This window comes from Onychostruthus taczanowskii, unplaced genomic scaffold, assembly GCF_017590055.1.
Source record: "Onychostruthus taczanowskii isolate IOZ18803 unplaced genomic scaffold, ASM1759005v1 scaffold55, whole genome shotgun sequence".
In the NCBI taxonomy this organism is placed as follows: Eukaryota; Metazoa; Chordata; class Aves; order Passeriformes; family Passeridae; genus Onychostruthus; species Onychostruthus taczanowskii.
Window position 1 is genome coordinate 2,381,699 of NW_024503124.1, and position 27,859 is coordinate 2,409,557.

At 47.7% G+C, this 27,859-nt stretch overlaps 1 protein-coding gene across 1 annotated transcript; it reads right to left on the reverse strand.

The window, feature by feature from the left end:
- Window positions 1-27,301, reverse strand: REL (REL proto-oncogene, NF-kB subunit). Its single transcript, XM_041417231.1, has 10 exons — window positions 27,203-27,301; window positions 22,282-22,424; window positions 19,494-19,642; window positions 15,542-15,633; window positions 5,637-5,777; window positions 2,047-2,151; window positions 1,533-1,745; window positions 1,141-1,209; window positions 964-1,038; window positions 1-662 (listed from the first exon to the last, which is right to left on the reverse strand). Exons 1-10 carry the CDS (start codon window positions 27,207-27,209, stop codon window positions 1-3), a joined length of 1,656 nt encoding a protein of 551 aa, XP_041273165.1. The 5' UTR covers window positions 27,210-27,301.
- Window positions 27,302-27,859: the final 558 nt, after the last annotated feature.

Sequence of the window (27,859 nt, forward strand, 5' to 3'; positions counted from 1 at the left end):
TCACGGCTGATAGCTCTGCAAAATGTTATCGAAGGGGAAGGACTGGTAGAGCTCGTCGGTGTGGACACCGTCGGTGTCGTAGAACTGGCCGTCGGGCAGGCCCTGGTGCCCGCCGGGCAGCCTGGGCTCGCCCAGCCCCTCCGCGTCCATGAAGCCGTAGGCGGGCTCGGCCAGGCCGGGCTGCGCGGGGAAAGCGGCGGCGCCGCCGGGCCCGGCCGGGGGCAGCTGCAGCGGCGGCTGCCGCGGGCCCAGCGCGGCGCTGAAGCGCTCCAGGCTGATGCTGCCGCAGCTCATGTCGTCCGTGTCCATGCCCAGCAGGCCGGCGCTGGAGGCGCCGCCGCCGGGGAGGCTCTGCAGCTCGGGGGCCGGCAGCACCACGGCGCCCAGCCCGTTCGTGCTGCCGAAGGTCCGGAAGAGCCCCGAGTCCTTCTCGTCCGGCCAGGCCAGGGAGCCGTCGGGGAAGGCCGGCAGGGAGCCGCTGCCCTGGGGCTCCGAGGAGAAGCTGTTGTGCGGGTGGGAGCCGAGCATCCAGAACGGGGAGGAGAGCACGTCCTGCTTGCCCGGCCCCGCCGCCACCTGCGAGCAGCTGGGGTACGGCTGGCTCGGGGCGGACAGCGCTCCTAGGCCTGCAGGCATCATCGTGGATGGAAACAGGTTCGGTTCTGGGGAGAGAACGCTGCTTTTTAGGGGCTTTCTCAAATTACAAGTGGTAAAAAGCAAAGGAAAGACAGCAAGATTGCACGGGTATTCCCACAGTCAGCTTCACTGCTGTCCAGGATGGACCCCAGAGTTCTGCCCTCTACGGCCCACACTGAGGGTGACACAAAGAACTGAGAGCTTTAACTTTGCACAGTCAGAAGCATCACTGTCCTACAGGAAGAAACCCTCGAGAGATTAGAATTTCGAGCAAACAGAGGGCACTACTTTTTTAAACCACCGTCAAAACCACAGGTAAAAACCTACCTTTCTTAATCGCCTTCCCTTCAGGAGTGACAACAGGGAATGGGGCTACTTTGGGCCTCTCCATGGTGCTTGAGCCTGTGATGGAACACGACATGAGCGTGCAGCATTTGCAGGGAACAGCTCCATCGAAATGTAAGCTCACTCAAGCAAGAAGAAAAAGACAAATATTTTCCTTACCACAGTCCTGTATGAGCTTCTGCCAAGCCAACGTTGATCTTTGCCTTTTCGCTTTGTTGCCATATGGATCTACAGAGAAAGGAGTGGAAGGGGAAAGTGTTGCATTTCTCTTTAAGGAAGGCCTAAAGGAACTCCCTAGTGGCACCGAGCTGCAGTAGGAATTATTTAAAGGAAAACATTGCAGGCATGGCAGCACTAACAAACCATGCCAGTGTTACCCAAGAGAAATTCCTGTATTGTCACTGGAAGAGGGAATAGCCTGACTGCTGTAACTTTCAAACCCCACAACTCTGCTGAAGCAGCGCTGTGGATTTCTCATTAATTAAGCCACTAGCACGAGTCCTGCGTTGACCATGGCTGTTGAGAAGCTCATCTCCTGGCTGCATCCATACCCTTTTCATCTGGCAGGTATCTGAAATCCATGGGTTCACTGACTTCCTGGTCCGAGGGCCTCCGCAGCTGCATCTTCACGGTGACGGGCTCGGAGATGTCCCTGAGGAACGGCGGCGTCCTGAACACGATGGCGACCTGGCGGTGGACGTCGGCTTGGGAGAAGGAGCCCTTGGCCTCCCAGTTGTCCAGGACAAACCTGACTTCTATGTCATCTAGGCCAGGAGAAACAGAAGATGCTTGTCAAGCTGGGAAATTGAGGATTTGCAGCAGAAAAAAGAGGGGGGAAAGGAGCAAAGTGAGGAGCCTGACTGGGGATTCAGATCAGAGTAAATGGCTCAACTTTAAAGGCACAAGAGGTGCTGAGACCCAAAAAACAGAGGAGTTGTTCCGCCCAGCTCCAAACCCAAACCACTCTGAGGTGTGTGGTGAAGGGTTTCAGCCCCCCAGCAGGAAAACGGTCGTGGAATGTGTCCATTGGGGAAAAAGGGAGAGAAAAAACCTGGTGCAGGTTACCTTTCTGAACTTTGTCACACAGCAGAAATATTTCGTCTCCTCCTTTGACGCTCCCACAGTTCTTGTTCACACGACAGATTCTCAGTTCTGCGGTGTTGGGAGCTCCTGGAAGCAAACAGGCAGACTGAATGACCTGGAATTACTGTGGCTTTGTCACTGTTGGACGGAGGAGGAGTGTGACACCCTGAAATCCACACAAAGCAACATCCTCCATACAGGAAACTCAGCAGCAGGGTCTGACATTCCATGATCCTACAGCTTGGCTCCAAACACAAGACATCAGCACTCCCTAACGATTGTAGAGCAGTCCCAAACACTTCCCCCACTGAGGTGGTTGTGCTCAGCCCCGCTGCCCTTGAAGCTGCAGAATTCAAAGCAGTTCTGTGGGTGAATGATTGCCTGGTACTGCCACACTTCTCTGGAAAGAGCTGGGCTACTAAGTCAGGAGAATTCCCCTCTCTGAGGATCTGGCTGTGGTTCTGTTCTCAGAGCTACTTGGCCACGCAGCCTCTCCTCTGTTCCCCTCTGCAGGTGTCCAGGAGCAGCTCCATAATTTCACACCTTCACCGAGGGCAGCAGGTTTCACCCCAAACCACTCAAACTTCCCACTCCAGACCGTGGCTGCACACCAAGAGCCCTCAGGATAGCTGAGGATGGAGAGCTGCCTCCCAGCATGATTCAGCCCCCACTGAAGGCTGCACACTGCATCCCAAACAATCCCACGGCTGTGGGTGACTGCAGTGGGATGGAGCCATGCTCTGCCTGGTGGTGTCTGGCTCTGTTCTAGAGCAGCAGCTCCAAACACATTTAAAATGTCTGGAATGATCCAGCTGGTGCTGCTTGGACACCATGAAACTGATCCTCCACGAGGCTCCACCACCACAGGCTCCCCATTCCAGACACAGAGAAGAAATACAAAAATCAAAGCTCATGGTGTCAACCTCAAAAGAAAAAGAACAAAAAAAGCAACCAACAAAAAACAAACCAAACCAAACAAATCTGCTTTAGACTCTCAGTTTGAATCAATTCCTACCCAAGTACAGCTGCAGCACAAGACAGACTACACCTAGAGCAGAGTTCCTGGTAACCTCCCAGCATCCCCAATTACGTAGTTACTATCTGCAGCTATTACTGTCATTATTTTAAGTGGGAGCTGCAGCCTCACGTACTACATGACACACACCACTTCATTTGCTGAATGAATCAGAGCCCTTCAAGGGAGGGGAAACCAAACAAACCCAGGAACAGCACAGGGCCATGTGACTGACAGCGTCACGGCGCGCTTTTCACAGGAAAGGTAAATTAAGAATTGGGAGGAAAAGCCTAATTTTACCAATGTTTCACTTCTGTGTGCTTGAGTGGCACTCAATAGCAGAGAATCAAGGAGTGGTCTGGGTTGGAAGGGACCTTAAAGATCATCCATTTCCAACTCCCCTGCCACGGGCAGGGACAACTTCCCCTATCTCAGGTTGCTCCAAGCCTTGTCCATCCTGGCCTTGGACACTTCCAGGGATCCAGGGGCAGCCACAGCTTCCCTGGGCAATCTGTGCCAGGGCCTGCCCACCCTCACAGGGAAGAATTCCTTCCTAATGTTCAATCTTCCCTCTTTCTATGTGAAGCCATCTCCCCCTGTCCTGTCACGCCCTTTTGTGAAAAGTCCCTCTCCAGCTCTCCTGCAGTTCTCTTTAGCTCCTTGTAACAGATTTTTGGGACAGTCTGCTTCAGTGGAATCTGTGGTTTTGTCCCTAGACAAGGAATTCGGGAGGGCAATCACCACACACAAATCCAGCAGATGTGGATGCACCACTGTCAGCAGGAGGGCTGAGCCCAGCACCTGCCTCGGAGGGAGATGTTCCTCACCCCTGCCACCTCAGCTCCTGCCCAATTCCTGTTCCTCACTGCCCTGTGCCACATCCCTGGCGACAGACCCCTCGAGAAACGGGCTCCTCACGGAAAATCACCTCGTCTTCCACAAGGGCAGAACATGCTCTACCCAACCCCGTTTCTCAGAAACGCTGAGCTGCCTCATCTGACTCTTCCTAAGAGTTTCTGATATGCAGCTTGGGAGATTTCTGTTCCAAACCAGTTAACTTTAGAAGCATCTGGAAACAGGTGGTGCTGAATTTGAGACACTTGCAGCCTCTGCTAATGGGGTTGCCTGTGTGATGTCAATGAGATTCTTCTGTGTCTCACTGCCCACAGCAAGTGGAGGCTACAAAGGATGAGAAAGTGAAGAAAATACCGGATTTGAAGTGTCCAACTGATTTTCAGAGCATCTCCTTGCTCCTAAGCCGAGCAGATGTGTGGAGGCTCAGAGCCCAGGGGTGCCCAGGCTGCAGTCCCTGTCCCCTGAGGGCACAGCCTGGCTGCAGCTCCGAGCAGGCTGACACTTCTAAAAGCAGCTGGGATCTGAAACCGAGCAGGGCTGATCTTTACGACCTGTGGTTGGGTTTATTTACAGGGCTGCTACGCTACAGGGAGGCTTTGGGGTGCCTGCAGTGCTGCCCACAGACACCCCAGCAGCCGCCCCCGCTTCCCCCACGGCGCTCTGCCGGCACTGACGTCAGCCCACGAGCAGTAATCATGATTTGGCACATTTCTAAATGGCATCTGAGGCAGGGCTGCAAATCTGGTGCATCAGTTTTTATCTCAGCCCTGATTATTTCAGTGCAAGGGTTCTCAGTGACACAACGCTCGCAGCCCCGGCTTCTAGATCGTTCTGGAGGAGACTCTAATTATATCAGAGCCATCTGAGTTCATGCTCAGCATATTCACAATGGTTTGTGCCCACATCAACACAATCCTAACAACTTCAGGAAACGCAGATCTCGTTTTATTCAGTACTTTCTGCTAAAATGAGGATGTCAAATATTTAGCATGAAAACACTCATGGTGCAGAAATGAAAAACCCTGCAGGAAAGTTTCTCAGGATTAAGAGTTCTTTTGCTACTCTGCTCCCAGAGAGGAGTCCAGCACACACTGGGGGCTAAAATCCTCAGCTGCTGATGCCCTAGGGATGTCCAGTCTTGTGGAATGTGGAAAATGGTGGCAAGAAGAAGTGTCACGTACTTCTGCACCAACCAGGACACACAAGGCCACCTGACAGCTTCCCACTGGCACAAATCTCTCTTGCAGGTCCCATTCCAGAGCCCTCACAAGGCAAAGCAAGACTCCTCAAGGGCACAAACAGGCTCCAGAGGACTCTTGGAAAGCAGATCAGCCTTGAGGCAGCCATCCATCTCACCACTATCACTTTAATCACTTGGCACATCAGGCGTGAACCTTTCCTTGCAATCACTGCTGCTGTGTGCAAACAAGGGCTGGAAAAACACCTGTGTGTGAGTCCAGGAATGCCATGGACAATCCTTACCCTGGCTGGCCAACATTTCACCCTGGGATCACGTTTGAAGGTATGCTGACTGTGACTTGCCATGTGACACTCATGCACCTGGCAGTCCCAAGCCACGGAAGCGACCTGGAGCTGGCACAGACCTCAGGAAGCTGGCATTCCTCATCCCAAGCTGAAGAAAAAAAAAAAAAAAACCAAAAGGGAGAAGGAAAAAGAGCCATTTGGCTGAGGTGGTACTCACTGTTGTCATAGATGGGGTTGGAAATCAGAGGAGGGAGGGCGATGCTGTAGTTGCCGTGCTCGTCGGGAAGGAAGGCTTGGAAGCAGAGCCGGACCACGTTGAGGTCGTACTCGTCGATGTTGTGCAGCTGCTCCTCGGGCACTGCAGCACAGACAGCACCAGGGTCACTCTCAGAACCAGCAGAATTCCTCACCAAACTGGGGATGAGGCCTCTCAGTAAGGGATGGAGCTGCCCAGGCACACACACACACGTGCCCGTAGCCCCTGGGGCTGCACGAGTTCATCCCTTGCTCACAACAAACACACCGAAGCCTTTCACACCCAACCAGGGTCAGCTGTCCCAGCTCTCCAGCTGTTTCTTGTGCCTGGGCTCCTCACCTTGCCTGCCACAACAGGCAAGTTTAAAAAACTTGGTTTAAACCACCGTATCTGTGGTTTAAAAGTGATTTTTTTTATTCTTCTTTGTGCGCGATAAAATTTACGGAATTAATGTTGTTGCCCAAAATAAATATTTTGGTACCAAGGGATCCTAGGATCCCATTAAAGATTTTCTGCAGCGCTGAGGGGCTTTGGCTACATGGTATCATGATTATTTTCCTCTAGAAACTAAGATGGAAGAGTCAGAAGGGAATTCCTTCTGGGAGAACAGAAGCCACCTCCCCACCCCACCACCACAAGTGTCTCAGCTGTACATTTCAGAGCAGGGATTAGTGGAGCCATTGGGATAAGGAAAGCCTTGCTGGAAAGGATCCATTTCCTTGCATATTCCTCCCAGTGTAAAGCCCAGCAATGCATAACCCAAACCCAGCATTTCAATTTTGTTCACTCCTTATTTTAATTAAAAGACACAGGGCCTGGGGTATCATTACTGAACATTTCAGGTATTCCCAGCTTAATGGACAACTCTGGGAAGAGCAGCCCCCTCTGAATTCTTCACTTTCCTTTAAGGTGTGACACTAAACCATTATGCTGGCACTCAATGCTAGTAAAAATGAGAAACCGGCTTAATTTCACTTAAGTAAAAGTACTGATAATTAAAATAATTACAAGTGTTTCTGTTTCCCCAAACCCCTCCCAGCAGCAGTTCAGCTGTTTCACACTCCTCACAGTTACCCAAAGCCAACATGTGTGCCAAGCCACCAGATCACCAGCTCTCCATTCTCCTCCCCTCCTTTTCAAAGGGCTCTTGCAAGAACAGAAGATTAAACGTGGCTGTGATAAGCAGCCTGGGGACCACGCTGTACTGATTAGAATGCCTGCTCTGACCTTTAGCATTTATCACTGGCTCAGGTCTCCACCCTGCCACGAGTGGGATTCCACAATGCCCACTTGAGCGGCTTCTTCCTTTTACCTTTTGCTAAGTGTGAAATTGTAAGTGTGATGAGCTCAGAATACTTTCCACTGGGCATTCTGAGTCCTTCTGGTGCTGCGAATATCAATTTCTCCTGGTCTCCAGTGCAAAGGGAAATCAAGTCACCTTTCCCCTTTACAAGCCTGTGATCTGCAATATTTCAAGGCAAGTACAGCAGCGAGTACAAAACTAAGCAACAACTGTGTGAGCTTCAGAAGTGCTGGGCCTGGGGGAGTTCTGCCCGTGAGCACTTTGCAGGCTGCTGCTGACTGTGTCACCAGACACACAAATTTATGCCTTGATGCACTCCATCAGTTCACCTGCTAACTCGAAAGGGGATCTTTAGGAAAGGGGTTTGGAATAGACAGCTCCTCAGCCTGACCCGCATTTGGCTGGCTCCACAGCCCAGCTGCCTGGTTCAGAGAGCACAGAAAGAAAAGGCACTTCCCAAAGGGCACCTTGCAGAAGGATTACCAGGAGAGCAGCTCTCACCCATGCCCTGACACCGTGGCCAGCTCCCAAGGACACCCTGACATCAGGGCTCGCGTCCCTGTGCTGTGCCAGCCACTGGTGACCGCGGATCCCTGCAGGGAGCCAAGGGGTGCTCAAACCTCAAACCTCTTGACAACTGAACAGAGCACAGAGATTCGGTGCCTTTGCCTGTCTGTGGATGGAAGCTGAGCACGAAATCTGGCTTCTGACCCTGGATCCAAAGTGAGGGCTTTGTGGTTGTGCAACCAAGGCCCTCTCTCACGCTAAAGGAGCCTCAGTCCCGCTCGGTGCCTTCCACAGGGAAATGTGCCTCTTCCTCAGAAACACGTAACAGCAGACTGAAGCCTAAGAGCACTCTATAAAAGCAAAAATACTCTAGATATGGAGAAAATTAGCAATGCTAATGTTCAAATGATGTCACTTCCTAAGCTACAAACTTGCGCAAATTCCCAATAAATCTGTCTGACACCTGACACAGGAGTGGTGTGCCAAGAACGGCAAGGGACAGAATCACTGTGTACAGCTCATTCTATTGCAGCAGAACCCACTGCTCCTGATTTGCATGCTTTCATAAACGATTTAATAGAATCTTTAAAAATCTGTCGTTTGAAAGAGGAAGTGTTCAGTCAAGAGTGATTCCTCTTGGGCTATTTTTAACCCTACAAGGAGAACATAACAGTGCAAGAAAAGGAGAACAAGACAGCTGCAACTCCATCTTGTGATGACACGCTTTAAAAAAGAGACACACCAGATTCCATGTGCATATGAAGAAGCACACAGCTTTCACCGATTTCAAAACAAGACAATCATCCAAACAAAACAAAATGCTGTTATTTTTAACAAACATCTAATCCTGCTCCCTCTGAAGTCGATTTGGGAGCAGCCACTGACTTGGAATGGGTGCTGGCTGACACCTTGGGAATATTAAAAGCAAACAAAGCCGAGGCGGACAAACACCCTGAGTAACGCCTGGAGCGCGGCCAGGCGGAGGATGGCCATGTCATCCCATCCCATCCCATCCCATCCCACCAACTTCTCTGCAGAAGGACAACAGAGGGCTTAAACCTGACAAACCTGAAGTCATTAAAGTTAGGAAACGCTGTCGAAGATTTTGGGAACGCTATGTGCTGGAGAGGAGGAGCAGCCGCTCCGCCAAGCCCTGCACAAGCAGGACTGAAAGCGGGGGCATCGCACGTGGGAAGGAAAGACGTCGCCCCGTGTGGCACCTCGGGGGCACAGGTGTGGTGAAAAAAGGCTCCAACACTACACAAGAGCAAAAAAAAAAACCAAAAACAAAAAGACAAAAAGACAAAAAAGGGAAGAAGTTCTCTGGTTTTGGCAAGGGTTCAACTTCCTCTTCTGACTGCTGCTCGCTGTGTGGTACCACACCTTGGTGTCTTCATCTGGATCCAGCTGAAAGAGCTGGAGCCCAACCAAAAGCCTGGGTATATTCCTCTGATGGCCCAGTCTAATTACAAAAAATAGCCCTAACCTGGCAGAAATCCTTTAACTGCAGTTATCTCTGCACACAGGAACACATGAAGGACTATTCGTAAGCTTTACAAGGAACTTTCAGACGCAACTCAGAGAAATTAAAATAATATTTTAAAAATAACTAAAATTCTAAGGTAAATATAGACTATGATGTCAAAAAAGTCCATAAAAATACCAGTAGCACCATGGTAAAAGAAATCCAACCCCACTCACCAAGATTCTGGCAATAGGGTTGCAAAAGGAATACCTGGAGTTACAGTCAAACCTGGGAGGATTTGCTGCTCCTCTGGAAAGGCGCTGCAATAACCAGTAAATAATTTCATTATAGATCTGTTTACAACTCTTCTGAACACAGTGCTGGTTCCTCAGCTTTACTAAATAATTATCTTGGAAATAATTCCCTAATCCATTGTCTGCTAAGGTGGGAAGGGACCAATACAGTCCCAGTGTGGGTAAAACACCTCTCGTGAGCTGAACTGTGAACTCCTTCCAACCTGAGCTGGCTGATCCAGGTAGCTCCCAGGCATCAGGTTTGGGTTGTCCCTGTCTCCAAGATTTTGTCTCTAAAATCCAGAGATGCCCTGCTGGGATTCCACTGAGAACCTGCTGGATTAGCTTCTGTAACACAAAACTGGAGACTTTCTGGCTTCAACACACCAATGTGCAAGTCCAAGTTTGGACACAAAATTAAAGATGTTGGTAACGTCAGGTCTCCTGTTTATTAATTTCTAATTATATTTTTAGTATTTCAATAGCTTTCAACATCCAGCAAGGGCAATAAAATGTCATTTATATGATTAAATTGATGGGGTATTAAGGGCTCTGATGTTCACTGACAAGGTGATGCTTCAGAGAAAGTGAAAGTTTATTCTGAACAGTGAAAAGCAATGATAAAGGGTTTGGGTTTTTGACTGATAATTGACACCTATCAAACAGCAGATCCCTCACACAGAGCTCATCACCCAGCTAATGATGTCAGCCTTCTGGAGTGGGCAGAGCTGGAGGCATCTCAGCTTAACCTGCATGGAAACTTCCAGGGCAGTGTGGTGTGACACAGTCAGAGAGGGGGCTCTGTGGAGAGCACAGCTCACCCTGCAAGGGACATCCTGTGACCTTCCCCCGGCAGCGAGGGGCTGCAGGGGCACATGAGCCACATGAGATGTCAAAGAGAATGACCTTCCACAAGTTAAAACAGCCCAGAGATCACACATCATTAATAACCATCGCACATCACTCCCCACATGTGTGGGGAGCACACATCATTAATAATCATCATGAGTTGTTTCTCTCTTACGCAGATGAGGCTTTTTAATTTAGGGATATGCTGGGAGCTCAGTTTCATTTCAGGGATGACACAGAAGTGGTTTGCCTCCAGGGTTTTGCTCCTGGAGTACAAAGATACCCCCCTTGGCCCTGATACCGACTGGGCAGTCTAACTCGGTCCATGCCAGAGGTTTTGCTGCAAAAGGTGGCTCTGCCCAACCTTTCCAGCACTGCTCAGGCTGGCTCAGCTCTCATGTGGTGAATCAGATCAAGGAACTGGTCTGGCTCAGAACTATCTTGCCAGAAGGGAAGAGGAAAAGGCTTGTTTTCAGCCAGCTGGTTCCCACGACAGGCAGCCCTGGCGCAAGGCAATGGGTGGAAGCAGAGCTTCTTCCAGAGCTGCTGCTGATTTACACCAGGCTCAACCAGGCAGGGAAATGGGCTGCAAGTCACAGGTCACTCTTGGTGCCTAGAAGATTAATTTCAGACCCAGCTTATCCCCCAGCCTCTGTCCCTGCTGTAGCCACAGCTGTGCTGGTGTAGCCTTGTACTAACACTTCCCAAGGGGTAGGATCCTGCAGTGGTCTGGGCTGGAAAGGACCTTAAAGCTCATCCAGATCCACCCCCTGCCATGGGCAGGGACAACTTCCACCTTCCCAGGTTGCTTTGAGCCCCATCCAACCTGGCCTTGGACACTTCCAGGGATGGGGCATCCCCAGGGCCTCAGCACCATTAAAAAATTTCCTTTGCATATCCAACCTAAATTCTGCTCTTTCTGTTTGAACCCATTACTCCTTGTCCTATCACTACAGTCCCTGATCAAGAATCCTGGTGAAGCTGGGAACAAGGGGGGAGGGAAGGACTGTGGCAGCTCTATGTTTCTTCTCCCGATACACCCACGCCTGTTTTATTCCACTGAGATCCACAAAAAGGTAATTTTCAATGAATTCTGCAGAAAAAAGGAGAAGCTTTTACCTGTACCTTGAAACAGTGTGCATCAGCAGCACCCATTTTTCAAAAAGCAAAAACTCAGGGAGTTGGTGAGTGCAAACAACTAAAATTCAGATGACATTCTAGAGTCAGTAAATGCCCAAACTTCTGTGGATACATTTCCCTGGTTTACAGAAGAAAGAAATGCAGGGGAGGCGAATGGCCTGGCCAAGGGAAGAACTGGGAATACAAATTAAAACTTTCAAAACTCAGCACTTGTTTTGCCTAGACAATGTTTCTCTGGCTTCTTTTCCTGTTTTAAGTTCAACATTAAAAAGGTGAAGTTGGAAGAGATGTAAACAAGCGTATCCATCAGCCTCTGTACATTCCTGATACCTTTCTTTAGCAGTTTCTGTTTCTATCACAGAAAAATAAAGAAGTCAGCATATTTGTCTTGCTACCCGGTAATCTTCCTTTTTAAACAATTTGAAAGGGGGCTGTCCTTTGTTATTAACACACACACATTTTGGAATGAGCAGAAAGGAGCGTTTGCAGGAGACCAGAGGAACAAAGAGCTTCCCAAAGCCAAGCGCTAGGGCCATGCCGGGATCAGGACACGCAGCTTCCCTCGAGTGGGTTTGCTCTGTGCCTCCCCAAAAGCTCATGACACTCACTACCAAGATTTCGCACTTCAGGATTCAACTGGGGGGCTGCACATTTATTGCAATACAAGAAAAGAAGCTCAAAGTCTCTTGTGATATCCGAGATCATTACAGCAGACGCCGTCAACCCATTCCCACTGCCAAGAGCCGCTCACGCAATCCACGAAACTCCGTAAAACTCCCCCTGGAGCTGGCGCAGGCGGCGAGGGGGATCCTGGGGAGAGCAGCACCAGAGGAGAGGGGGTTTCTCATGGAAGCTGCAGAGAGGGACGGCGTGGGCAGGGGCGTCACGGCACAGGCGGTGACGAGCGCGGAGCCGCGCGGGGTCAGCGCTCGCGGGCGGAAAGGGGAAGCGGCAGAGGAAACGCTGCGGAGGCACACGCAGACCTGCTGAGGTGTGGGCTGCTGGGGAGAGCCTAAAAATGAACTGCACGCTCCTAAGCGCGAGCAGCTGCAAAGGAGCAGGAAGGTTAAGCTTTGGCAAGCTCCAGGGAAAGTCAGGTTATCCCTGCTGATAAAAACTGCCCGGAATTCGGCGGTTCTTACTCCAAGACAAGTCCGGGGTTTTCGCGCTGCCGTGCATTTGGCTAGAAAAAGGTCAGTCCTCTGTAACACTGCACTGAGTACAGTTTTTCCATAATTTAAAGAAAACACTTAGGGCTTTTCCTCATTGACAATTAACTCCAGTTGTTATTAACTCAATTGTTGTCTCTATGTCAAGTCACACCCACTCACAAAAGCTCTTAACTGAAAACTGGCTCTTCTTTTAATTTGAGTTGGCTGTACATCAGACAGTGTATGGGAAGACAAGGATATGGCACAACTCAACAGCTCCTAAAAGAAAACAAACACCATAGAAAGCAGACATGGACCAGCTCCACTGGAGGAGTAACTCTGCTCCTTCGATGCTGTGCCATTTGTATCATCATCACCATCATCATCACCACCGTGCCAAGGAGTGCATGTTAGGCTGACACTGTGCCCCATTTCCCTGGAGTGCTCAGAGATGAGAGACAAAAGGGATTTCTAGAATTCTTGGGATTGCTAGAGGACAAAAATATATGGCGTGTGCTTTGGGAACACCACGGATCACGAACACGGTGCGGAAACAGCAATTCCCTCTCTCTCAAACAAGGCTAACACAAGAGCAGCAACCTGACTGCAAGTCATCCATCCTAGTGAATGCACACGGCTCCCACAGCCTGTGCTGAGCTTCACAAGGGACAAATGCTGCTAGCCAACAGTGGGAATTCACAGGGAGACAGCCTTACACAGGATGACTCCGATGCACCTGCAGCTGGGCACATGGCAGGGATCTGCAAACGAGTTCTGATCACCCAGGGATTCCGAGGCAGGCATCAATTGCTTGGGATCAATACTGAACCTCTCTTCCTCAAACGGAGGCTTAGGACAGGGAATGCTTGTTCCAGAAGAAAGTGGGAAAGAAAAAAAGAAAAGCCTAGCAGCACACAAGCACCCTGAAGGCTCGTTTTCCATCAAGTTCCTTTGATGATGTCATACAAGAAATGAGTAACACCAACTTGCGACCTGCTCCGGAATGTCTCTAAACAGGGAAGTCAGATGCCTCTCTGAAGGCACAGAGGTAAAGCACAATGCAGGATGGATTCAGCACAGCCTGCACAATCCTGGAAAATGTACCAACACTCCTCTGACCTTAAAAAACAAACTAAATCCATACATAAAACTTTCAACCTTGTCAAGCAGAGAACATCTGCTGTGATTGCGGCTCGCAAAACCCTGCTCTGATCAACTAAATAAAAACATTCCTGTCACTAATTCTATTTTATTAGACCTTGGTCCCAGGCCTTTCTAGGCCCTGCTCAGCGTGGGACTGCCCTGGAGGCCGTTCTCAAGTGGCTCTGCTTTGTGCTGACACGTTAACATGCGCCGAAGGGCAATGACTGACGCAGCTGGGGATTGCCAGTGGCCCCCTCTCAGCACAGCCCCTGCCCAGAGCAGGCTGCTGCCCTGGGTGTCACCCAGGAAGGCTCTCCCTTGCTGCCAGGGCAGCAAAGTGGCCTCCTCCACTGGTGGGAAGCAGCCCAGGATCTGCCCGGATGCTACCGAGCACGACTTTCTGTAATCGCCCGAAATTTATTAGTGGATGTGGAGTTAAGTGTCAACAACTGTAAAAATCTACTTCCTTCTAAAGAAAAGTTCCCCTTTTATTGTTTGAAATCAAGGTAGAGCTGGCTGAGTAAAGGCAACATAATTCAAACCTTTAAAGTGTTTAAATTGTGCTGGTGAACTAAACTCTTGTCAAAATACTGTGTGCATGCATTATCATAACTAGAGTATTTGTTCAGGTGGGTCAGCAGGGCCATCAGCCTGATTCCAAACAGCTGCTCAGAAATGAAGAAAAATATCTAAGATATTTCTTACTCTGTGATAAATTCAGCATCCTTCTTTTTGTCCCAATTTAGGGACATGTACTTTTAAAGCCAGCCAGAAATCCGGCTCTCAACTCTCCATAAAGGATCTTACCTGAATATAGCAGGAATTCTGTGGGCACTAGAAAACCCACAGAAGTGTCTGGAGAATCTTCAAGTGTGTCTCCCTGCTTAGGGAAATACATGACTACATTGACATTGCTTAGCTAATAATTTGGGGGTATTTATGCTTTTCAACTAATTCCCCCAAGTTTTGCCTGCATTCTGCATGTGTTGGTCCCACTGCAATTGGCCAAAAAATTTTGCAGTGTGCTCCCCACCCCCTCTGTGCAGAGAACTTGGCAGCTAAATTGCTGTGAGGGGAGTTGGTTTAGCAAGTTGATCTGAAGGGAAACCACTCTCCTTTTTTTATTTTTTGTTTTCAAGTTGGTTTTCCACTGGGGCAACTCGCTGTGGGGCACGCAGCCCCTGTGTGCGGTGGCGTGAGGAAAGTGGTGGGAGTGTGCGAGCAGGGATGGAGGGAAGAGCAGGATGACTCCTTCTGAGAGCAGCCCACAGATCAGACACTTCAAACAAAACCCTGTGGGCAACCTCACAGGTGTGGTTCTGCAGCAGCAGGTCCTGCCTCTGACCTTGATGAGCCCAACCACAGCATCACAGGATGGTTTGGGGTGGAAGGGACTGGAAAGATCATCTTGTTCCAAGCCCTGCCATGGGCAGGGACACCTCCCACCAGGCTGGGCTGCTCCAAGCCCTGCCCAAGCCAGCCTTGACACTGCAATCCTGCTGTGGATTTCTGAGCCCCCATGCTGTGAAATCAAGTGAGGGGCAGTTCCCAGTGGGCTATCAGCCCCCTGACCTGGCCACAAGAGACACAACAAGAGAAGAGATGAGAAAGTGGCAAGTGAGATTTGTACTGGATTAAGTTGTTGCAGAGTTATGCTAATTCAGTCTTTTACTCCCATCACTGCCAAAACTGGGGAAATCCAACTCCCAGGATACTTGTAGACATTTCCAGGAAAGGTTTCTGCTGCTATCCCATTCCTTCTGTCCAAGCAGCAACTCAGACTGCTGCTGGGAATTACAAAAACTCAATATAAAAAGAAAAAGGGCAACTATCCAAATAGATTCATCATGTGATGACTGGGAAGCAAGACTGGGAGGGACACAGAAGGGGAAGACTGCTTCTCAGAAAGAGATTTTTTTGGAGAAGAAAATAAAGCTCCAACACAAAAGCAAAGGCAGGACAGGACAAACAAAACGCCGTCACCCTGCCAAGAGAACCAGCTGATTTCCACTCACCATTGAAAGGGTTAATTTTCTTTGAGATTCGTAAAGAAATGGATTCCTTCAGGTCTTTCTTCTTCACACACTGAATGCCCAGGTTCTGAAAACTGAAGCATATGTGGCAAGATTTCAGCAACTAATAACATCTTCAGTGTGGACTATTAAATAAAATATTTATGGGAATTAGTGTGATAACATCCAGTGTAAGAAATTTTATAAAAAAGCTTATTTTGAGAAGGGTGTACAAGACCTGAAGAGCAAAGATGCTGTTTTGCCTAAAGTAAGGGCAGACACAGAAGCAAAAAAACCCTAAAATAAAATTCTAAATCATTTACATTCTTAAAAATATGTATTTCTATATTAAAATTTATTACTCTGCAGTAAATCTACAGCAATTAAAAAGCAAGATACTCAGTCCTGGGTGATTTATAATGACAATAATTTTTGTAATCAATTAACCTGGTAATTTGCATTAGTTAAAGGATTTGCTCTCCTCCTTTTATCAGGGAATGTAAACCTTAAACACTATTATAAAGGGGTTTTTTTAACAGGTCAAAACAGGTTTTTAAATCTCACATAGTTATGGAAAAGTTCTGAAGAGCTGCAGCTCCTCCTGATTTGCATAAAAGTGCAGGTCACCCTGATGCAGGAGGTGGGGGGAGTCCCAGGCAGGCTGACTCTTTCCCACATGGAAAAACCATGACATCATCAAAGCTGAGTGGATGTAAAGCAGGAAGTTAAAAAAAAAAAAAAAAAAGAAGAAAAAAAAAAGAGAAATAATCTGTGTTTCATGATGTTACAGTAAGCTCTGAAGATGGGTTGTGCCAGCAGGCATCTTTCTCCAGAAGCCATTTCCCTTCCTTTGAAACTCCACAAACCTTCTTTGCTTCAGCAAAGGAGCATCTTACTGCACTTAAAGACAGTCCTTGTTCCTGCCAAGAGTGCTTGTACACTTCTGAACAAGCCTATCCTAGCACGATGTTACATTTATTTCCCTAAACTCCCCTGTCTGTGCCCAACACGCTGTGCTCAGAGGTTCCCAAACCCTCTGCCATCAGGCTCCACTTCCAGAACCTCTGCTCACTGGAACAAGGCACAGGCTTCCTTTGCAAACTGAACATGGCATGACCTAGGGGAAAGTAAAACACAGCAGCATCTCCTCATTCACTAAAGCACTTTGCCTTCCTATCGTGGCTACTGACATTCAGACTGGGACTGTACCTTGATGAGCAATCCCAGTTCCACCTGCTCCTGGAGGAAGTACTTTCTTTAGGGCTGGATCAAGCACACATTATTTCCCCCCCCTCAGAACACCCCCTGTACTCCACAGATTGTTTGAAGCATAAAGTCCACAAACAGGGGCAGCTCCTTATTACACCCCCAAACGAAGCCTCCCGTGGACAGGAGGCTTTCCAGCAGCCCGAAACTGCCAGGTTATCAATGTTTTCAAAGGCTGTGCTGTCACAGTGGAAGTGTGTGTTTAGCCATGCCTAGGCAGAGCTGGGTCAGAGGAGGAACTGCTGAGAGCCCCAGCAGCCTGTGGGGTTTCACATCGATGGGCGCTGACAGGAAGCAAGTGAGATAACGAGAAGAGAGAGGGAGAAGTAGGAAGAGAGAGAGAGCAAAAAAAAAAATTAAAAACAGCTAAAAAAACTATGATATCATCCTCGTAGAGAGAAGAAACTAGGAAGTAAAAATCTGAGTACACAGGCAGTCCCACAAGCTCTGACTTTCCTGCTCTTGCCTTGATGTCTCGGCCAGGGAGGGCTCTGATCAAGTTTGGGCAGCAGTACAAAGATCATTATACCACAGGCAGAACAAAATGCTTGGGAACTTTAAAACATGGGGAACTTTGAACAGCAGAAAGCAGAGTAATTACTCAGAGCAGCCCAAAATCTGTGATTAATAATTCCACTTCTACTGAGGGGGGAAAAAAAAAAAAAAGGATTTTTGCTCAATTTGGGATGCTCAGCAAGAGCAAAGAGCCAGAAACACTATTGACAGAGGACATCTCCTGCTCACTAATACTGGATGAGGCTTTTCTCCAACACGAAGAGAAGAATGTGAAGGTTGAGTCACCAGCCACAAAAAGGAAAATGACTTTAAACATCCAGATCCAATTATGGATCATACTGTTCTTTCATCTTAAAGCAACCAATGATTTGTTAAAAAAAATGAGTGTACCGATGCTGGAAACATTTCAAAGGGAATGTGTCGAGCCTCCTCCCATCAGGACCTCCAATGTCAAACACAGAGCTCACAGTTTCACATTATCAATAAAATGAAAGCAGCCCACTTGCTATTCTGTAGGCAACTGAGAGGCTCATATCTTAAAAATATTGAGAAGAATTCATGGATGGAGCAAACAAGCACCAGTGCTCGAAGCGAAAGAGAGGCATGGCATTATGCCAAAGGACAGGATTTGATGCAAACATACAATGGGGATGAAATCACAATCTGCAAATAAATATCTGCAGAGCATCCCAGTGCTTCTTGGCCTGACATCCTGCAGTGGCCTCTCTAACAGGCTCGTGCCTCCACACTGAGCCTTGTGCAAGCACATGCCAAGAGGAGAAGCAATCCTCAGGGTCTTCCTGCACTCAGTGATGGGAACACAGGGCCAGAAAAGGCACCGAGCAATCGGGCTCTTCTGCTTCGGATCAGCAGGCTCAGAGCTGAGGGGAGGAAGTGGGATGGGCCAGAACAGCAGGCTTCCTTCCACCTTGGCTGAGGAGGCTTCTGAGAAGGCCAAGGGGGAGCTGGTGAATGGATGGTCAGAGGAAGGTGCAAGGTCCTGCTGGAGTTTAGGGTGTTTGGAAGTCAGCGTGCCCCGTGCCACCGGAACACGCCGCAGCACATCCATGATCCCTTGAGCCTGGGCTGGATGCTGAAGAAGCATCTCCATTGTTTATTTCACCATCAGTGCAATAAATCACCGCCTTCAAAACAGATGTGCCTTCAGCTCTCTCCTTTAATAGTGTCCTACTGACTAAACCCATGTAAACATGGATTAATTTCACCAACACCAACAGAATCCCATTGGCCTGAGAGCTGTGTGTAAGAGCTACTTATACACTGAAATATTCACCTGATTTTCTTCCCAGCTCAGTTATGCTTACCCCAAAGCAATAGCCTACTTCCATATTTCCTACATTGCAAACTGTGAACCACAAACAGCTTGCCAGTTCTCAATTCCCCTCTCCAGCAATAATCACTCCATGTTTGCTGCAGCTTATTCTGCTTTTATTTTGCTACATGAGACTTGGTAAACTTAGAGGAAACACCATCAAATACAACTGTATTTGAGATATTCTTAACAGCACTGAGAGATGTCTTGTACACATCGTGAGTTTTCCTCTCTGCATCCACAAGCAGATCTTTCCCTGGCACACTTACTCTTCAGAGCTGGGCCTGAGCAGAATCTGTATCTTCACTCAAAAAACCCCAACCCAAACAACAAGCAACAACAGTGACAGCTACTAACATTTCTAGATGTGTCACAAGCACTGTCTTCTAGATTACATGATAATCAGCCACTACAAACTTTCTCCAGAAAGTCCAAATATAATTTCCATGGAAGGTGTGAACTTCCCTCATCACCATGAAGTACAAATTCTCATGCTGTTACCCTTTCTATTACTCATCATTTTTACATGTAGGAAAGAGTCATGCTCAAGAGTAAGATGTGTTAATGAAAAAGGCTAAAAAAAGTGAGATAAAGGAAAAGAAGACAGACATTGGGAGAATGGTTGAAGGAAAGAAAAGGGTGACAAGAAAGAAAAAGCACACACGTAGTATCGAAAAGAGAAGGAAATACTTCCAAAGGAAGTTTCCCGGGATGGATTAGTAAACTACAGCAAAGACAGCATTATAATTGTTCTTTTAATCATTAATATGAGCTTTAAAACACAAGATTAGCAAATCACTTGCACAATTCATCAAACTCCCAAGCAACACCATTACTCACGACAGGACTCGCCGTTCTGGCCCGAACTCAGCTTCGTAGTAGCCATCCCTGCAGTCTTTTCCAACCAGGTCATGGGGGTGTGGCTTGTAGGGTTCATTCTTCGTTACCAACGTGGTTCTTATTTTGATTTTTCCAAAATAGTTCAGAATCTACAAAAAAAAAGTGGGATATTTTCAAGGTTTTAGGTGTCGGCCCCCACCTGTTACAGAAAATGAATTTTATCCCGAAATGCTCTACGGAAGAAACACCAGAGCTACACAGGTGACCATACAGCAATGCTGCCTGGAGAACATGTCTACCTCCAAAGATTTTAGGGAAAAAACTCATAAAGCCTCGGGGATGAGGATACTACCTGTGCATGGAACACTAAGTAGTGAAAGAGGATCTTAGCAGATACAGCATGGCATGACACAATCCCCTCTGAAGCTGTTGGGTTTTTCCCAACTAATTCTCAGATGAGTACTCAATCTTACACTCAGGCTCAAAGTCTCAAGCTCCTACCAGAGCTCTCACAGCAGTCATCAGCCAATTCAGTGCTCCTTTCTCAGGTGCATGAAAGCAACCTCAAGCTGATGGCTACCAGTGAAGTCACCAAGTCCGGGGGAGTGTAAAAGGAAAAAAAAAAAAAAAAAAAAGGAGGAAAAATAGTTTGGCCTAAATTGTTTGACACATAAAAACTTGAAAGCAAATATGAGACTTACTCAGGCACACGTTTGTGCAGAGGTGAGCTTTCCTCCTCCACTTCCCCTGCCCTGTAAGTAACAGTTCCTCTCCTTCCCCTCCTTTCCCCCTCCTGAGACTCCAAAGATCCACCATGTATCCTTTTCAGTCAACACTTCAAATCTTTAACTTGAACTGTGCTCTTTTACCTGTCATCATCTGTTTGCATCAATCTTCAATGTGGCTCCATTCAGTCCTCAGGCAAGCCACTGTAACTTTTTACCCTTAAAATGATACTTCCACTGCTCCCCCACTTTCTTCAACCATTACATCATTTCTGCCTCACTTTACACCCAGCCCCACGAACATGAAGCCTGATCTAGCTGCTTTTGGTTCTCCAGTTCCCCTTGATGTTCATCTTCATAACCACACCATGAAATTTAATCTCCTCCTGGCCCTTCTCTTCATGTTTCCATCTCTAGAGGGGACTCCCCTGGAACTTAATCAGCACTAAAGCCTCCCACGGGCTTCAGGGAGGCAGGAATTCACCTAGAAATCACCTGCTATCAGTGCCATCAGCTCTGTCATCAATAGTCACCTTTCAAAAGAACAAACTTGGCCAGGCTTGCATGGTCACATACCCATGTCCCACCTCCCCTTTGGGTTCTGCCTGGCCTTCATGTGCAGCACAGCCCAAGAAGAGAAGAATCAAGGCTTGATTCAGCCCATTCAGCTTGTGCCCTGACACAGACTCAGGCTGGGAGTCTGTGCAAGCCTCTCCTCTTGCCAACAGCCCACACAGTTCCTTGTTCAATTGGCAGAGTGCTGAAAAAATGAGTCTGGCACCGTCTCCATTTCCTGCATTCCCTAACCAAGTCTGGCACTGTGATAGTCAAAGGGAACCCTTCTTTGCTTCTTCCCTTAGTAATTCTGGCTCCAGGGCTGGACCAGCTTCCACAGCTGCTTTTATGCAATAGAGACTCACTCTGCTGCTCAACACATGACTGCCAACACTCTCCTTTCTCAAACCCTCCCTCTTAAAGAGCTTTTTTGCCTCGGCATAAAACATCTCATATTTGTCACATTTCACATCTTCTCTATCTGTCAATTTCCTGCTGTGATTCCAGAGACTCTATTTTGGGCTCCCCATTTATTTTTTTTTTATGCTGGCACACTCTGCAAACACAGATGCACAACCTCTGTTCCTGGGCAGGAAGATGGCAAGTGTTCTTAACTTCCCATTTAAATTTGAGCTTTCTCCTCTAATCTCAGCTCTGACAGACTTCCTCCAAACTGAAAGAGATCAAGGAAATGCTGGCAACTTAAACATCAGAAAGGCCATCAGAAATTATTTTCAAAAATATTTTCTCTTACCCTACCTGTCTAGGGTCTCCTTTGTCCAACCTATGAAAGCTACTGCCCAAGAGGTTCCATTCCAGCTCTACTGTCTCTGTCTTTGTCCCTGCTTTGGTCACAGCTGTCAGGGCTCCTCTGATCCCTCCATTCTGGATTTCCCAAGCCATCCATCGTGCAACCACCCAACTCATCACCACTGCAGATGCTCAGAGGACACAGTTCCCCCTTCTGAGCTAATTTTTAAGTCTTGACTTCACACACTTCAGGCTGGTGTCTTTTGCAGAGCCCGTTCTCCCCATCACAGGCGATTGTTCGCTCGCACAAAGCGCCTTCTTTCATGTTGTGCCCAGCAACGTTTCAAAGCCTTTCCACGTTTTGTAGGCAAATTCCTTCAACGCTCTCCCAAAATCCGTGCTGCAGTCCAAACCTTAAAACCAAACCCACGTCACCTAACTAAGAAAGCAGAGCAAACGTGCATGCAGAGAAAGCTACTAATGAATGGCTCCCAGCCCTCGAGTCTTCGCTGCGTCCCCTCTAGCAGCACTTTGTAAACCACCTCTGCACCTTCTTCCCTTGCTGTAAACCAAATCTTTTCGTGACCAGGAGCAAGTAACTCTTTTCCCACTCTGCTGCAACTCCATTTGCATGCCAAGGAAAGAATCCCAGCAGGTGAGATGAAAAGCATTGTATTTACTGTGCAGAGTCCAACACATAGCTACGAGCACCGCGCTAGTGTGGGCAATGGTAATTCCCGGATAAAAGCGGTATTTACCTGGATGGAAGGGAAGGTCTTATTGTTTTCAGTACTGTGTTCTCCTGGAATGCTGCCTGCTGATCTTCCCTCACATTTGTATCTGAAACGCATGCCCCTTTGCCTGGGTTGCTCAAATATTTCAATGTAGGGCTCAGGGCCACCTTAAAAATAAAATATTTTCAACGTTAGGACACAGTAGAGTTTAAAAAGCAGCAGAAGAGGCAAGAGTTAGAATTTCTAGACTTTTGACTCACATTACCATCTTTCCACTTGGTCTACCCTATCAGGAAATCTACTCTTTATTTTTATGTACGTGCACATGTTGAAGGTGGGGTACAAGGGAAGAGAACAGATTTGGATGAAACATCCACAGTATCAACACCATGGAAGTAATTAGCAAAAAAAGACACCCTTCCCTCCATCTCATCCAGAACTTAGCTTCTTATAACCATCGTCAAAGACGTGTCTGATGAAAGAAGACTTTATACAACAAAACCCAAATCATTATTCAACATTTTTAGGAATAATACAGTTATAAGAATGGCTGTCCCCTCCAAGCACTGGTACTGTCAACTGCTGTGTTCTCTTAAGCATCCTCTGAAAGGGAAGATGTTTGCTCAGAATTCATTGATTTAGTTCCTATCACAGTGCAGCAGAAACTATTCAAATTATGCAAAAAAACCCCCATGCTCCTACTGGGTGGAATACTATCACTGTGAGCTCAAAAAATACCTGATTGCTCGTACTGAATTCTACATTTTGAGCTGCCCATCTCCCATGGGGCTGGTTTCTAGTTGCAGTATCTCCCCAGACAAAGAAACCTCAGAAAAGCTATTGGGCAATTGTCAGAAGGGAGGTTTTCAGGAGACACAGAGTGATAGCTGAGCATAAGAGACAGCAGAACTCTTAAATGGGGGGATTAGAAAGACATTACCTTAGCAAGAGCCTAAGTACTTTTCAAGTGATGTTTTATTGCCAGACAGCAACAAGCTATTTCATATATCTCACTGAGAACATCAAACAGGACAGTCAATCAAACAGTGACAACAGTGGGATGGCATGTGAAAAGCAAACAACAGAGGCTAAGTAAATATTGTTGAAGTTGAATCATCACGGTGCTACACAATCAGAAGAACGTAGCTTATGGAAATGTCTACTGTGCTCTCTGTCATCTTCATGTAATAGCATCCTCCTCAAGCAAGGCTGAGCATCACAAACAAACAGGACAGACAATATCCCGTGGCACAGCACTGAAAAAAAAAGTGCTTGGACTTCAACACAAAAAGCAAAACAGTTATTAAATATATTGAAAGTGCTGAAAGGGTAAAAGAACCCCTACTTCCTTTTGCCCAAGGTCTGTGCTGCCTGTGAATCCACAGCACGCGGGTTTTGGCAGAGGTGGATTCCAACCCTAACTCCATAATAAAGGCTTCTCTTTTGCTGCACCTACAATGGTTTAGGCACCTCTGCCAACACGAAGCTTGAACTTTATGCCTGGGATTTGTTGATTGCAAAAGATTTCCAGTGCTGCAGCAGCTCATACCCAAAGTAGGAAAATATTATAACCTAAGAGTTAAAGTAAGTAAGAGCAGCAGAGAAGGGATGGATGGAAAAATGACATGTGAGACATCACCTCAGCCTGACCTGAATGTACATTTATCTGTCACACACCTACGAGCAGGGGAGGAACTGCACCTGCAGCTTCGTGAGAGCAGCTCTTATGCTGGGATGGTCTCCAACAACCAGAGCCTCTGCAAAACCTTCAAAAGCACAAGGCACTTCCACTGGAGACTGTGTGTGCGGTCAGAACCTTTGGGAGCTGTGGTTCAGGGCTCTTTATAGACCTTTCTAACAGTCAAAATGCAGTTTATAAACTGATCACCTCCCATCAGGTAGATTTTAAATAACTTTCTGAGCTGTCACATTAAATACACATTAGCTACTAGTCTAGGTGCAGTTCCTCAGGGGGATAGTCCCTTTTCTAGATACTCCTAGCTCTTTACCTAACGCTCCTTTAGATGAGCTTTGCATATTTTCTTTCTGGAAAAGAAGCAAAAGGGAAGGGGAAGGCAGGCATTGATAACAAAAAAGCCTAGAAATGACGTAAAGCTGGTTTCAGAGAGAGCAGAAGTCTGGGCTTCTCACAAAACCATGCTCACGCATCTGTGTATGGCTGTTTTAACTTTCACACTTCAACTTACTTATGCTATTCATTAATCAGCTCAAATACAGACATGTATCCATATACTAAAGTAAAAATCTGTATTACAAGTTAAAATGACAACATGGCAGCAGCATTATTGCCTACTAACTTAGCACTAATCTGGGAGATTCTCATGCTTACATAGCTGCTAAGCAGACGTGCAGGACACCCACAGACACTGTGTATTTGTCAGAAGCAGGCAGAGCCTCGCCACTCGAAGCTACAAGAGCGTAATCACTTGAGGTCTTTAACTCTTGCTGCTTTAACCAACAATTTCCCTTCACGTTCTATCAACACTCACTTGAGAGGATTATTTTCTCACCTCTCAAGAGCCCTTTATTTTAAGGCTCGGGGCTCAGTGATCTTTACAGGGCTGTGGTCGAAACAAATGCCATTGAAGGTAAACCCACTGCTCAGCCAGCAGCAGGTGTGTTTGTGGGAAAGTAAAGCTCGGTGACGCGGCAGCCTCCAGAGATTAAACATTAAACTTCATCTCGTCTTGGCTGCCTCTCTCTCTATTCAGGAATCACGTTATCACCTCTGCCGTGATTATCCGTGTCATCATGCTTTGTGTAGAGGAGAAAACACACACAGAAGTGTTTGTGAGAATGAGAGGTATTGCCAGCACTCTGCAGCCAAGCGTCCGGTGTTCCCTATTTCTGTAAATCAGCAATGTGCTTGTCAAGTGGCACAGCTTAACTGTGTCACAATCTGCTCTCTCACACACACAGAGGTCTGTTAGCTCCCACAGTCACTACAGACCTGCACTCCTCAGGTCTCGCTTTGTGTGTCAAACAAATGTGAGATATGCCCAAACCCAAACTCTAATTCTGGAAGAGAAACACACAGCTATTCCTATTTATTACCTGCCTGCCCACAACTACTCCATAAAGCATTTGAAATGAAAGAAAAGAAAAAAAAAATCTAGCTAATCCTTCATCTAAGTTCTTAAGAGTTTAATTTGTCTTTGTAATTAATTCTAATTGCCTATACACATGCTAGCAATAGAAACATTGTGCTACACATTATAACCTGCCTGCCACTTTTTGTTATTGAATTGCTTTTTCCCCCTCCTGCCCTGAATACAACACTGAATAATTTTAGAGAGAATATAGGAGATCAAGTGTCCCGATTATATATGCAAGGAAAAGAGGCAAAAGCAATGACAGCTCAGAGAGTTCAGCAAGGAGAAGAGGCAGAAGCAGTGACAGCTGTGAGAGTTCAGCCAGTTATGCTCATTCAAGAACTGAAGGGTTCTTGAATTTTGAGCAATACAAAGAGGAACAAAAGGACAATCCCTAGAACTCGGAACAGGCTTCCATCAGACCTCTCCATGACAAGAAACCTGTGAGAGTTTGAAGTTTAACACAGCCTGTGCCACGAGGGAGGAAGTGTGACACGCTGCCACCAAGCAAAGTGACAACCCGACCAAGGCTTCTGTCTCTTTCCTTTGCTCCAAGCAAGCAGGCTCTGGAGGAACTGCCCAATTTGTCATTCTCTTGCAGGGCCAGGAGTGCCCGGTGAACAGACTCTCCATCAACATGTGTGTGTGAAAGCAGAGCAGCTGTGGCTCTCTGTGGAAGATGTGAAAGTATCACCCGAAACCCTCCGGCCCGAGGTGACTGCACTGAGACACAGATGGGAGAAGCATCGCTCCTGAACTCTGATGTCACTGCTCCCAACAAATCCCCGGTGGCACCAAGTCTGTCGTTTCTAAAAAGCAAGGATCTACCCACTTGTAACCTTCTGCAACACCTCGGGCAAAGCGGGAGGACGGCAAAAGCTTTGTCACATCACACCCCAATTTAAGCAAAAGCAACTGGAAACATAACACGATTTGATTTGAAAAAGCAGTAGTGTACCTACGGCTCCTTAAACTGCACAAATTCTAATAGAGACCAAACAACGCTCAGGAACTTCCTCTTTACTATCGCGTTACATTACAAAACGGCAACTAAAAGGAAAAAAAAAAAAAACCGACAAAAGCTAGCTAGTACCAGGAAGTTATAAACTTCCCCCGCTGAAAAAATTCCTTATCTGGTTCCTAATTACACTGAAAATACATAAAGACGAAGGAAAAAAAAAAAAAACAAACAAAAAAAAAAAAACCAAACCCGAAACTGCTCTGCCCTGCTTCATTGTTGCGACTTTAAAATACATCATAACATTTAAAGCACAAGCCCAGCTGTTTTCTCTCCTCGTTGATAGTTACACACCTATGTATTTATCAGGAGTGAAAGTTCATACCTTGCTAAGTGGGAACAGAACACACACTCACGTTCTGAAAAGCTGCTTTGCCTAGAAATACTACTCTAATTAGTACAGCCAAGTTTTAAATTTAGGGGCTTTTTTTAACCCTAAGAAAGACACCAGAGGGACGCCTCCCGAAAGGATGACAAACTCGGTTTAATTTAGCCTCTAGAAACTTAATTGCGCATTTTGTTGTAATTACTCAAAGCACGATCCCTTATCTGCATTACTTTGCATCCGTGCCATCGCTATTTCTCATTCATTTGCATTCTCACAGCCGAGCTCCGACGCGGACGGGATCCCGGTGAGCACCACCCAACCTTCAGCCTGTTGTCTCCATCCCAGACAGGGACGCGGCGCTTATTCAACACCTAAACGCTCCCACCCATTTTTAAAACCTAAGAGACCCATTAGAAACAGAGCAGCCCCGTAAGATCTCATCGCGGCTCATCGCCCACCGCAGCCCCGCAGCCCCCCGCTGCTCACCGGCCATGCTGACAGCTCCGCTCCGGCCTCTGCGCCGCGGGGCTCCGGCCCGGGCCCGCACACCTCGCAGGGACACACGGACGGCCGCGGCTGCCGGGCTCGCCGCCCTTTTCAGGGGGAATTTCCCGTGGGGCGGGCGGGAGGACGTGCGCGCCGAGCCGCGGGGCGGTGCGGGGCCAAACCCCGCCCCGGCCGATCCGTCCCGCGGCACCGGGACACCCCGCTCCGGGAAGGGCAGGCACAAGGCTGGCCGGCGGTCCTGCCCTGCCCGGTAGCCAGAAGTACAAAGGAAAAATTCATCTGTGATTTCAGAGCAGCGAGAGCGTGTTCCACGCCGTGGGCATCGCCCCGACATCTCCGCTCCGTCAGCCAAGCGCTCTCCTTATCCATCTTTTTCTCGGTGGTCAGCCCGGGGAAGGGAAAGCTCCAGGCAAGACTGTACTGCAGCCTTCCAGTGCTTACCTAAGCCCCTCATGGGGTTTATAAGATGGACAAGGATAGACTTCCACCAAGGCCTGTAGCGACAGGGCAAGGAGGAATGGCTTCAGCTGGCAGAGGGCAGGGTTACATTAGATACTGATAAGGAACTCTTTACTGTGAGGGTGGTGAAGCCTAGCCAGAGAAGCTGGCGATGCCCCATCCTTGGAAGTGTTCTGG